At 34.4% G+C, this 13,900-nt stretch overlaps 1 protein-coding gene across 1 annotated transcript; it reads left to right on the forward strand.

Annotated features, from left to right (window-relative positions):
• The first annotated feature begins 4,823 nt into the window (after positions 1-4,823).
• Positions 4,824-7,629, forward strand: LOC117620891 (mannan endo-1,4-beta-mannosidase 1-like). Its single transcript, XM_034351136.1, has 6 exons — positions 4,824-5,044; positions 5,420-5,614; positions 5,863-5,985; positions 6,059-6,264; positions 6,816-7,167; positions 7,516-7,629. The coding sequence occupies exons 1-6, from the start codon at positions 4,829-4,831 to the stop codon at positions 7,627-7,629; spliced, it is 1,206 nt and encodes a 401-aa protein (XP_034207027.1). The 5' UTR covers positions 4,824-4,828.
• Positions 7,630-13,900: the final 6,271 nt, after the last annotated feature.

Below are 13,900 nucleotides of genomic sequence, written 5' to 3' on the forward strand. Positions count from 1 at the left end.
ATTTTCAATTTGTCTATATTTATTTACATAATCAATTTCGTCGGCAAGATAGTACGCACTAGAGTATACGGTATTGTTGATTTGGTATGTGACCTGGGGGGAATGACCTCGCAATACCTCGTCGAACACCGGGGATTGACCAAGGACATTGAGGTCATTCTGAGATCCAGCAACCCCGAAAAAGGCATGCCAAAACCAAGTGTCGAATAAAGCTACGGCCTCCAAAATGATACTTTTTTTGCCCTTCCGATTCCCATACTCTCCTTGCCACGCAGTAGGACAATTCTTCCACTGCCAATGCATGCAATGGATGCTTCCGATCATTCCTGGGAAACCTCGAGCCTCGCCTTTTTGTAGAAGCCTTTGCAGGTCCCTCGGAGTGGGTTTGCGAAGGTACTCCCTCGTGTATAAATTTTCAACTGCATCACAGAATCTCACCAAGCACTCTAGGATAGTAGATTTTCCCATCCTTGCAATCTCATCCACCTGCTCTGCAGATGCACCATAAGCAAGCATCCGCAAAGCAGCTGTAAGTTTTTGCTCCGGGATAAGACCCAAAACTCCAACAGCATCATGCTTTTGAATGAAGTATGTGTCGTAATTACAAATATCATGCATGATTTTTTTGAAACAAATGTGGCTGCATTCTATATCTCTCTCGAAACTTATGAGCAGGATATAACGAATTTGGGATAAAGTAACCCTCCAAGAGATTCTTACCCCGAGACTCTCTGCGTCTGTCCACATTCGGGGCACGACGACGATGGTGTTGGCTTGATTGATTTATCATACACACCGCCGCTGCTTCAAGCATTTCTTACTCTTCTTCATCGGCGTCCCGATCTTCTTCCTCACGTCTACGCCAGATTTCTTCCCATTCTTTCTGTTGCCTCTCCAACACCCTCATGAAGTTTGACATTGAGAGTATAATGTGTTTTGTAAAATCTGAGAAATGAAGGAATATATAAGAGATGGTGTGAGAGGAGTGGTGTTGATGGTGTAGTTTTATAGAGGGATTCAGAAGATAGAGATGACATGTGGCACAATTTTAGAGGGTGAAAATCTTATCTGAAATCTGAGATCACTATTTGTAAAAAAAATCTGAAAATCTTATCAGACATGGGACACGTGGCACAATTTTAGAGGGTGAAAATCTTATCTGAAATATGAGATTATAATTTTTTAAAAATATTTGAAAATCTTATCTGACATGGGACACGTGGCACAATTTTAGAGAGTGAAAATTTTATCGGAAATCTGAGATTATAATTTTTATTAATGAATATCCGAAAATTTTATCTGGAATAAGACACGTGACAACCGAGATTCTTATCCGAAAATTTAATTACAAAAGATTATCAAAATTAATGATTTAAAGTATAAAAAAATAGGAAATAAAGTACAATGAATAGTAATTGCCCTAGACTTTGCCCTCATGGGTGGAACCACAAATGGTAAGGCTGACACTATTCACGTGAATAGTGGCAGCCCTTGCTTGCCCTTGCCTTAGACTTTGCCCTCATGGGAGACTTTAGCAACCTTGACCTTACGAATGAGCAAATATTGTCACTATTTATCTTGAGCAAATATTAAATGCAAAAAGTCTAACAGATTAGGCCAGAGGTATGGGCTGGACTTTCAAACTATTGGGCTTCCATAATTTTTTCTCATTATTGGACTGTTTCATGGTCAAATTGTTCATTGGTTGTCACAGACATGTTCATTATTCATACATGTATGTAACAAACCCAATAATTAATTAAACTTGCGTATGAGTAATGATTTATCGTGTTTGAATGAGAATTTCTTAACAAAACTATTTGTTTGTCAATTGTTTTTTTATTTATTACTTTTTTTTTTTACTTGTCTTTATAGAATTTAGTTTATTTTTCCTATACTCACGATAGTTTACAACAGGCCAATACGCTCACAATAAGGCTAACCACAACTAATTAGGTATTGAACTCATCACAATATATATCACCCTCTCCAATAGGAAATTACCACTAGACCAAAGACTAGTTGGTATAACGCGTGTGAATTGATAATAACAAGTCCTGAAATTATCATTAATATGATATCTCTTTAAAAGGAAATCCATATAGTGCTTAGTTCTGGTGGGTTTTTTTTTTAAATTTTAATTTTTTAAAATTTATAACACGTGGTTTTTTTATTATTAAAGAAGCTAGGCGAATCCCAGTAAGAGATCTGCTTATGGTATCAGTTTAAAGATTTGATAATTTCTCTTAAGATTAAGGATCAAGTCTCTTGTATGGGGCCACACTGCAACCAACAAATTTCCCTTGCATAGAACATTTCACGTTACATACGTTCTATTTAAACTTTTTTCCATGGTTGCTTATGAGTTTTTACGATAGGGAATGACACACATTTACCACGATGGTCTATAAAATTGCTAGCCACTTCTCTCATAGAGGTAAGATTCACAATAATTTTATTTCTACGAGAGATGTAGTCAATAAGTAAAGAAATTTTCTATTTAAACCCCACACGTCTCTTTGTTTATCCTAATACTTAAATCATTAAGCTGTAAGTTTTATTACAGTGTAAAAAGACAAAAAAGGTCATCCAACTTAATACTTAACCCTAATACATCTATACACACACCCTCATCACTCTTCATATTAAGTTTTAGAAAAATACAAATTCCTCACCACTCTTGACATCCTTGAGATCCGATGCATTGAAGCACCGTGTGCGGCAAGACAATTAGGCTCCATAACTGTAGAAGATTCTTTCCAAGGCTCGAGGAGAAAGATCAGTCGTGACAAAATCTCATGTATACTACAAATACTTTTGCTTCAAACTGTTGCCCAGCACAAGAAGAAAATCTCATGTATTTTTGCTTCAAACTGATGCCTTCAAACCGTCTTTAAATTGATGCCTAGCACATACTTTTGTTTCAAACTTTCACCCCAAACAAAATCACATGTATACTACAAATATTGTTTAATGCTTTAAATATTGGGATGAACAAAGAAAATTGTGGAGTTTAAATAGAAAATTATTTTTATTTCTTATTTTTTCAGCTTAGGGTGTATTTAAGGGTAGTTTGGGAAGATAGTGATGTTTTCTTAGAAATTGTGAAAATTTAAATTAAAAGTTGGGGTGAACTTAAAACATGAGGTGAACTAAGAGAAATGCGGGGTTTAAATAGAAAATCTCTAAATAAATATAGTACAAAATAGATTTTATTCTTTTACAAAGATGTTTGTGTATAGGACCCACTAGTGTACTGGTTTGGACTCCCTCATGAAAGGTCATGGATTCGAGTCATAGCATCCGTGTTGTGTGTGAATTTAATATATTAGCGCCCATCCATCTTAATGTACTCGATATCAACATGACTTGAGTATTTGAATACGTAATCTTGTCATTTCAATACAAATGGATGTTCTATTTAAAATTGTGACTACTTCTCTAAACATAGCATAATTTACTGTCTCTCAACTTGCTCAACATCAATGCGTCCAGTTTATTAAATTAGTAAAATTATACAACTTAATCAGTCACTGATGGCTCCTGAAGACAAATTTTGTCATTATCTATATATATAAAGCAAAAGGCAGAAAATGGTGAAACATTCAAAATACCAAAAAAAATCATTGGTTAATACAACATTAAGAATTAAAATTATTAATTAAATGAGGATAATATGGTAAATTCACACTTTTTCATATTTAAAAAAATTAAAATTAAAAAAATAATTCAGATAATAAATCCTATTTTTATGGAATACAACTACTCATTATCTTTTTTAATTTTAAACTAAATTTAAATTTTTTTAAAAAAAGCGTCTCGGGCTCAGAAGCGTGGAGAGGCTAGTTTATCTTAAGCAAATATTAAATGCGAAAAGTCTAACAGATAGGCCAGAGGTATTGGCTGGACTTTCAAACTATTGGGCTTCCATAATTTTTTCTCGTTGTTGGACTGTTTAATGGTCAAATTGTTCATTGGTTGTTACATACATGTTCATGACATGTATGTAACAAACCCCAAAAATTAATTAAACTTGCGTATGAGTAATGATTTATCGTGTTCGAATGAGAATTTCTTAACAAAACTATTTTTTTGTCAACTATATTTTTATTTATTACTTTATCTTGACTTGTCTTTATATAATCAAGTTTATTTTTTCTGCACTCACGACAATTTACAACAGGCCAATACGCCCACAATGAGGCTAGTCACAACTAATTAGGTATTAAACTTATCACAAATATATATCGTCCTCTCCAACTGAATGGAGAAAAATACCACTAAACTAAAGACAAGTTATTATAACACGTGTGAATTGATAATAACAAGTCCTGAATTTCTCATTAATATCATATCTCTTTAAAAGGAAATCCAGAGAGTGCTTAGTTGTGGTGTTTTTTTCTTATTAAGGAAGCCAGGTGAATCCCAAAAGAGATCTGTTTATGGTATATATTTTTAAAATGAAGCCAACCAAATCTCTTAATTATGGTAAGAGATCTGTTGTGGAGCACAATCCAGTAACTAAGATATGGTATTATTAATGTATACATGAACTACACGAGGCTATCCCAATTCTTCTCTCTTAATTTCTTTTTTTATTCCTAATTATCCATTATATCACTATATATACTAGCTTAGCCCTAGCTACTAAATAAAAAAGTTAATTAAGGCATAAAATTAGTACTCAACAACCATGTCGGGGAAGGGTTTGTTTGTTTTGTCAACTCTTTTGGTGTTGATCGTCATTCAGCATGGAGATTGTAAAGGTGAAGCTAATCATGCCTCTAATGGTGGTGCTTTTGCTCGAACAGAAGGAACCCGTTTTGTTATGAATGGGAGACCGTTTTACATAAATGGTTTCAATGCATATTGGATGATGTACATGGCATCTGACCCATCTTCAAGAGCCAAGGTCACTTCTGCATTCCAACAAGCCTCCAGGTATGGCATGAAGGTTGCTAGAACTTGGGCTTTCAATGATGGCCGCGGCACAGACAGACCCCTTCAGCCTTCTCCTGGCTCCTATAACGAGGACACATTCAAGGTACTCCTATATGTAGCTGTGTACTTTCATATAGTTTCACATGTTATGTTGCTGTTAAAAATGGTTAATCAGAAATTTGAAATTTAATTTGAGTATATGTATGGTTCATATTCATAGTCATTTAAAAATAAGGTGCATGATTGAGACGGGAACAACTAAAAGCACTTCTAGAAAAAATACTTCATATAGAAACAATTCCAAACAGGTCCTAAATTTCACTCAATCAATACCAGCATTAACCTTTTCTATGACCCCGGAAAGTATGACTTACTAATTAAAATTTTTCCCCTTTTCTTGTTGTTAAAGATATTCTTGAATTTTGGATTATGGTCGATCTTATATGATTAATTAATTTTTAATTTTCTTTTGAGGTAGGGATTAGATTTTGTGATATCAGAGGCTAAAAAATTCGGAGTATATGTGATATTAAGCTTTGTGAACAACTTTAGCGACTTTGGGGGTAGAAAGCAATATGTGCAGTGGGCAAGAGACCGTGGCCAACCCATCAGCAGCGATGACGACTTCTATTCAAACGCTGTCATCAAAGGATACTATAAGGATCATATTAAGGTAGGTGCTTAATTAATTCCTATTTAATTTATTAGTCCACTAATTCCTTGCTTAGCTTTTCAGTTATCAGTTAAATGTTATTTTTATATATTTTACAATAACATGTAGACTTTGAGATTTATTTCATACATTAATTTTCTCATTTTTCCATGCCACATACATGGTCAAAGATGCATAGAGAGGATGTAAAATATTGAATTACATATAATGTAAAATAGATTTATCTAACAATCCTATTTCCTATGCAGACTGTGCTTACAAGAATAAACTCCATAACAAGGGTGGCCTACAAAGATGATCCAACCATCTTTGCTTGGGAACTAATAAATGAACCTCGTTGCCAATCTGATGTCTCTGGAGCCCTTCTTCAGGTATCTCCCTTCAAATATTATTTGGTTTTCCTTAATTATTTTAAACTTATTTTGGTAAATTATTATTGTGCAGCAATGGGTGACAGAAATGGCCGCACACGTTAAGTCCATTGATAGTGAGCATTTACTAGAAATAGGGCTTGAAGGATTTTATGGGGAAACGACGCCGGACAAGAAGCAGTACAACCCTGGTAACCTAGAGTTTGGCTCTGATTTCATAGCCACCAACTTGCTTCCCCAAATCGATTTTGCCACTATACATATCTATGCTGATCAATGGTACGTTCAAAATCTCTATCTCCTTAGCTATGTATATATGTATTCAGTAATTTGTCGTGTATATTCCAAGTACATTACTAGAAAACCTCAAACAAGGTTACGGATGATCTGAGGCTAATGACAGCAAAAGTCACAATATATCCGTGACCAAAATGGGTTGGTCACGAAAAGCCACACATATTACGATCAAAATCTCTACCCCCTCTATATATTTATTCATCAATTTGTCCTATATATACCGAGTATACTACTGGAAAAACCTCAAAAAGGGTCACAGATGATCTGAGGCCAATGAAAGCAAATGCCACGATATATCTGTGACCAAAATGAATTGTCACGGATAAGATTACGTCATTGTGCTATTTACATATAGTGTTGCCATTAATTTTTTACAACTGCAAAAAAGGTATATGTGGCCAATTGAGCTTTGGGTCCCACTCTATTCTCAACCCTGTCTACGGCTTTTTCACAACATAATCTCCCTAATAATTAAGCTCCATAGTAATATTATTTTAACAAGATCTAATATATGAGAACATGATGATGGATAGGTTATCAGGAGAAAGCGAAGAGGCTCAAGCTGGTTTTGTGGACAGATGGGTGCAAGCACACATTCAAGACTGCAACACAGTGGTGAAGAAACCACTGCTCGTGGCTGAGTTCGGCAAGTCTTATAAATTGCCGGGCTATGTCCTACAAAAGAGGGACGCCTACTTTGGAAAAATATACAGTGACATTTACAGCAGTGCCAGCAGAGGGGGCTCGTGTGTAGGTGGGCTTTTCTGGCAGCTCATGGCTCCAAATATGGACACTTTCGGAGATGGATACGAAGTCGTTTTGGAGCAGAGCCCTACCACTGCCACTGTCATTGCTCAACAGTCTAGGAAGCTTAATGGGTTAAAGGCTAGTCTAGCAATTAATGTCACAAGGACTTGAAAGTATAGATTTGGTTTTGTATTAGTACTAATTAACTACCTTGACTTGAGATCTGTTAAAGAAGCTAGAATGTAGTGTTGGCTGATTACTCATCAATAAATTGCTGAAGGCATCTCCAATTCGTAAGGTCATTTAATTAGGGGAAACATTACATATTTTGGCACCCCCGTTTGGTTGATGTTGGGTTTATTTTTATACATGATTTATCATGTCATTCATCCAATGTTTTGAGTTAGTTCTTGACATTTTATAGTCTTTTGTCATCTTTTTTGTGTTTTTATTTAATATAAAATCTATTTTTGCTCATTTTCGTAGGTCAACTTCTTGGCCTTGGATCAGCATGTTTCGGTGCTCGGATGTGGGGAAGATCTCATGAAACTTGTTTCAATGGATGTTGACTACAACATATCCGAATTTGAGCTCCATTGAACAAGTATAGCCTAGCGATTAGGGGCCCACATGTCAAAAAGTATAGCCTCATGACTATATATATATATATATATATATATATATATTTTTTTTTTTTTAAAGACCACAGTATAGCTGTACCGCCGTACTATTTAAATATTTTATACTAGCCTCTCCGCCTGCGAGATGCCTTTTTTAAAAAAATTTAAATTTATTTTAGAATTAAAAAAGATAATGGGTAGTTGTGTTTCCATAAAAATAAGATCCATTATCTGATTTTTTTTCTTTTAATTTTAATTTTTTTAATATGAAAAAGTGTGAATTTACTATATTATTTCATTTAATTAATAATTTCAATTATTAATGTTTGCATTAACCAATGACATTTTCTGGTATTTTGAATGTTTTACCATTCCCTGCCTTCTGCTTTATATATATATATATATATATATATATTTAAACGGTATAGCCGCGCAGCTATACTATTTATTTAAAAAAATTTATATAAAAAAACCCTCTTAATTGCATTAGTTGATACTTTATAGATATTAATTTGCTAGCTTCAACATATCCAAATCATATATTTAAGGAGTGAAAAGAGGTGGTCTCTTAAGCAAAGGAGGTCCTAGGTGGGAATGCTCAAGTTATATTAGTGGAGAAACATAGTGATTGAACATGTTTTTTATATTGTTTTGTTATTTGTGACAAGTGAACAACTTTTTAATGAAGCTGACATGTACCCCACTAATTTTGCCACACGGTTTTATATAATTTTTTGGCATGTTTACTAATCTGTAATGGAAATTAAAATAAGGAGTTGAATTTCTATTATAGATTACTTCCGTGTTTACTTTACATATAAGAATGGAAAAGTAAGTGGGGGCTCACACAAAATTAGGAGTAAATTGGACTTTTAGGTGGGATGTGGTATTCTAATTCCTAGAAAGCTAGCCCATCATTAATTCATCTTTTTTACACATTAAATCCTCACACAAATTTTAAAATTCACAATTTTCCATCCACTTTAACCCAATAATTTATTTACAACAAATGCATTTTAGTAATCGAACTAGTTTCACTTCCGATTCATGAGAATTTAGTAAACAACTTATAAGGAATCGATACTATTCCTACCCCGATTCTACATAGTTTAGTAAACAACTTTAATAGGAATCCGAATTTCAACTCCTCCTCAATTCATTTCCTCTTAACCCGATTAGGAATTAATAAACATGCTAAATGAATCTCTCAATCAGTTCATTCAGTCTCAGCCTTAAAATTGGGAAATGAAACTTGTAGAGAGGCTGAAATAAGCAAATCAACATATGCCGAAAAGAAAAAAGTCTATTTGCACACACGTCAAATAGCTTCTTTTACAAGTGTAGATAACATTTAAAATTCCTTAAATTACCCCAACTTAAACAAAAATGCTGCTACAATCCAATTTAATAAAATAAGTATGAAGTACTAGTAGTTTATTGAATACTTAACAAATTTGAAAATAAAATGTAAAAACACTCTTAACGATATTATCCCACCATTATCAATTATTATAAGTTTAGGGTTATTATTTGATAACTATTTCAATTTTACACTACTACAAAAAAGCAAAAAGACGACGGTAAATCACCGTCGTGTATTCGGTTTTTCAATGGTCGTGGAATCTACCGTCATCTTTTCCCACATAAACCACGACGCTAAATCACCGTCGTTGTTAAAATATACAACGTTATCAACAAATACAAAACGACGTCTTTGTATTGCAAAAAGATCTAAAAAAGAAGTCGATGATGAGAATAGACGACCAACTCTCTAAAAAAACCGTCGTTAAAAAGGAAAAATATGACACATATTAACAGAACAAGGCCGCAAGATAGACATACAACGACGAAAATTCAAATAAGACGCCGTTAAATATCATTTTCACGACAATAAAAAATATGACGTCTTTAAATACATTAGAAGACGACGTTATTGATGCCTAGTACGTCGCCTATATAAAAACAGCCGTCGTAAAATAAATTTTCCACTTCGATTTTTCTATAAAAGATGACGTGGAAATAGTTGTCAGTGTCATTATTTACGACGTATGTATTTATAGAGTAGACGTTGAAAAACGAAACAACGTCGGTTACAAATATATGAGAGTCGTATTACAAAATTTATACGTCCTATTTTCAGAAACAAACAACGACGATAAATATTAGACGTTGTTAAATAAAACAACGTCGAAAACAAATAAAAACAGACGTGTTTAGTCTGCTAAAGTTTTAAAAAATAGTCGGGAGAATAGACCAACTCAAACAAATCACCGTCGTTAAAAAGGAAAAATATGACACATATTAAAAGAACAAGGCCGCAAGATAGACATACAACGACGAAAACTAAAACACAACGCCGTTAAATATAATTTTCACAACTGGAAATAGTTGTCAGTGTCATTATTTAGGACGTATGTATTTATATAGTTGACGTTGAAATGCGAAACAACGTCGGTTTCATTTATATAGTCGACGTTGTATTTATATGTATTCATTACTCACGTCGCCCTTATTAATGTAGACGACGTTGAACTTCTAAACAACGTCGGTTCCAAATAAATGAGAGCCCTATTACAGAACATATAGACGGTGTTGATTATGATGAGAGCCGTATTACAAATAACGTCGTTTAATTGATATTAGACGGCGGTTATAATGAATTACCGTCGGAATCCATTTCGTTCCTCTTCGTTTATAAAAGAACTTGCAACGTGGAAAATGTATGATGACGTCGTATTTTTTAACGTTTAGATTATTTATCTCATTTTTTAGACGTCGGTATTATGGGATTGGAGTCGTGTTATTTCGAATTACATGGCGGTTCTTATTCCTTCCCCGACGTGATATCCTGAATAATTGCTTCACAATAGCGTCAAAATCTTTGGATAACCTTGAAGCTACAAAGGCATCCCATTGTGCTTTCTCTATAAATTTATATGTTTCAGGGGGTTGGCTTAATTTCTCCTTGTCATTGGTGTATGGAAGGATATAATGCCTCGTTAGTGTAGACTTGAAATCCTTCCATTTCTTGGCAGCAAAAGATAAAACAGAGTTCTTGCCCCCTTGACCTACCACAAAAGAAATGTCAACTGCTTCCCAAATCTGCTCCTTTATATCCTTGGGGATTTGAGACCATTTCTTGTCCACAAGTGGAACTCTGGAGCGTGCCAACACACCAATGTACGATTGCATCTCACTATGTGCTTGGCCAATACCTTTCCCCCTTTTATTGTACTCAACAATTGGCCTCAGTTTCTGAAGCTTTCTCTTCACAACACGAGGCATTGTGCTCATACCTCGACCAGTCTTTGAATCATCAGAGATTGTTGTCTGGCTGGTTGGTTCTGTCTCAGCAGATGATGAAGCAAACTTCATCTTCTTCGAAGACTTGTCTTGAGGAGCTACCATTCCAAGCTCCTTACCTTCATTTTTCTTGGAGCCAGAATCCTTACTTTGGTGTTGAGAAACCATTTTAACAAACAAAACTGCAAGTGAAAATATTTCAGGAAAAGATTAAGAACACAAACGACGGTTATTAATAAAATACGACGTATGATATGATTTTAAACGACGCAATGAAATAATCTCAGATGTAATAAATGTTTAAAACCATTATTTATATAACGTCGTGGTATTTATGTTCACACGACGTCAATAGTAATACACCGTCGTCTATATAAGGATCCAAAACCCTTCTTTCTTTCTCTGTGAATGTTTGATTGCAGATCCAAAACCCTAAAATACCACGTCGTGGTATTAACATTCACACGACGTAAAACAATAGATATACTGTCGTCTATATTAGATACCAACCCTACTTTCTTTTTCTTTATATTTTATCAAATTAGGGAAAAACAAAAACCATTGTTCAGAGAAATCAAACCTGCAATTAAACAAGCAAATAAAAAAAAGACTATAATTTTAAAAACAACTTTGTCAATTTTCAGACGACGCTAGAACGACTGACGAACCGTCGTGGTCTACATATTTAACCACGTAAATAAGAAGCTACCGTCGTCTTATTTAGTTGAGGTAGTTGTCTTCAAAGTTGGAAACTTTCCCTCTTTGTCTGTATATTTTATCAAACTTGGAAAGAAGTAAAATGATTTTGGCCAGAAAAAAGGTAAAAAGATTTTTCAAACAAAAACGTATGAGCATGCAAAACAGTAACCAAAATAGTGAAAATGAAAGCTTACCTATTGCGTGCAATGAAAGCAAGAGGAAGACGATCGATCTTTAAGTTCAGAGACGACGAAGAAGACGAGAGGAAGACGATGAGATACTCTGACAGTGCTCTGACAAGGAAAAAAGACGAAAAGTTTTCTCTGGGAGATTGAAATTTTTAATCGGGTTTGGAAACAGTGCATGTGTAAGTCAGGTAGACGAAAAGTTGCTTACATATAAAACCATTTCAAAAAAATAATACGGCGGTTACATATAACTACGACGTATAAATTAAAAAATACGACGGTAAATTTAACTTCGGACGTGGTAAATAAATACGACAGTAGTGTTGTAGGTACCGTCATAGTAAACTCAAAAATTAAAGTACATAAGTAATAACTCGCGTCATGGTAGATTATTTAACACGTCGTTTTTATTAATTTACCGACGTGGGATTTATGTAATATACGTCGGTCATACCGACGTTGATTTTACAATTTAAACGGCGGTTTTTTTGTAAGGACCGCCGTTGGTTTTTAAAATTTATTCTATAAATTTGTCGCTTTCATTCATTTTCGGTTTACATTTAGGGTTCCAAGTTCTTCCTCTCTCAGAGACACTGTCTCTCACATCTCAAAGACAATAATTTGGATGTCTTTCTCAAAGAGAAATTGAGCTTACTCGCATCAAATCTATGTCCACAAGAAGAAGCTTGTCAACTAGCCTTCTCACTTCCTTGATCAAGCCTGATAGGACACTTAGTGCTTCTGAATACTCCTTGCTTTCCATCAAAAAAGATGCAAGCCTGGCCTCCACTCGCTGTCGAAGGAAAGTTCGCTTCTCAGGGAAATCTGAAGATCAGATGTGCTGGAATGAAGAAATCTGAAAATCAAAGAAATTTAAAATGAAGGAAATTAATGTTCTGGAATATGCAAATTTTCTTTTTTGGATGACAGATTTAAAAAAAATAAGAGTATAAAAACAACGACTGTTTTTGTATTACTGTTGACGTTTTTCGTCGTCTTAAGTAAGACTAAGACGACGAAATATATTTGTTGAGCGACGTTGATTTGTTTTTTAAACGTCGTTAGGTATAATATAACCGTCGTTGAAAATTGTCTCTCTGATTGCAAATTTGTAACGACGTTAGGTATAATATTTGTAGATACACAAAAGCACACACATCATCAACTTCCAAAAAATTGTCTCTCTGATTGTAAATCTGTGTCATCTGTTAAGATTATGATGTGGAACAGAGTTCCATCTGGTAAGATTTCGTAACCCTTGGGATCTCAGAAAAATCTGGTTATGTCAGCGGTTTTCTATATAAACCGTCGTGGTTATTTCAATTCTTGTCATTAAGTAGATCTACCGGCGTAGGATAAGAAAATCAAAGAAAAAAATTGTTAACAAAAATTCTTATTAAGACGACGGTTAAAATCAAAGGTACGGCGTATAAAATGAATAAATACGATGTTAAATTTTATAGTACGATTTAAAGATAACGTCGTAGAACTATACGATAATGACGTCGATATATTTATATTTTCCGTCGTTGTAAATTAATTTAATACGGCGATATTTTTTATTTTAAAGCCGTGGATTTGTTTGTAATTATACGGCGTCTTATACGAAAACCTCGTCGTGTTATTTTATGAGTAAAAACGGCGGCTTTTATTGAAAATGTCGTCTTTACTTTCTACGTCGGTCGATTCATAACTTCTGCCGTTCTTTGTTGGCTTTGATTTTACTCTGCGGAAATCTGTTTCAAATAGACGTCGGTTGTTTAATTAGGCACGTCGTTGTTTTTGAACAGCCATTTGAATCTCCATTTTTAGTTGTCTAAGGTGGTATTACACGACGGTGTTTTCAGAACCGTCGTCTTTTTAAAAACCACGACGGTTTTCACTTAGACTGTCGTTGTTTTCTGGTCGTCTTTTTCACTTTTTGTAGTAGTGTTAGTTTTTAAATTTTATTTTTTGTGCTAGAGTACAGAGGAAAATGAGAGTGAGAATGGAAGTGATGATGAGATTAAAGGGGAGGATGAGAGCTGCCCATGATTATAGGGTAAAAATGCAAAGGACTCG

The sequence above is a fragment of the Prunus dulcis genome, chromosome 3 (genome assembly GCF_902201215.1).
Source record: "Prunus dulcis chromosome 3, ALMONDv2, whole genome shotgun sequence".
Classification (NCBI taxonomy): Eukaryota; Viridiplantae; Streptophyta; class Magnoliopsida; order Rosales; family Rosaceae; genus Prunus; species Prunus dulcis.

Excerpts from the sequence above, each read along its gene's own strand:
- LOC117620891 (XM_034351136.1), top strand. The coding sequence starts at position 4,829 with ATGAATGGGAGACCGTTTTACATAAATGGTTTCAATGCATATTGGATG. Across the intron at positions 5,615-5,862 it reads ACTATAAGGATCATATTAAG|ACTGTGCTTACAAGAATAAA; the intron begins GTAGGTGCTTAA and ends TTTCCTATGCAG. Across the intron at positions 6,265-6,815 it reads CATATCTATGCTGATCAATG|GTTATCAGGAGAAAGCGAAG; the intron begins GTACGTTCAAAA and ends GATGATGGATAG.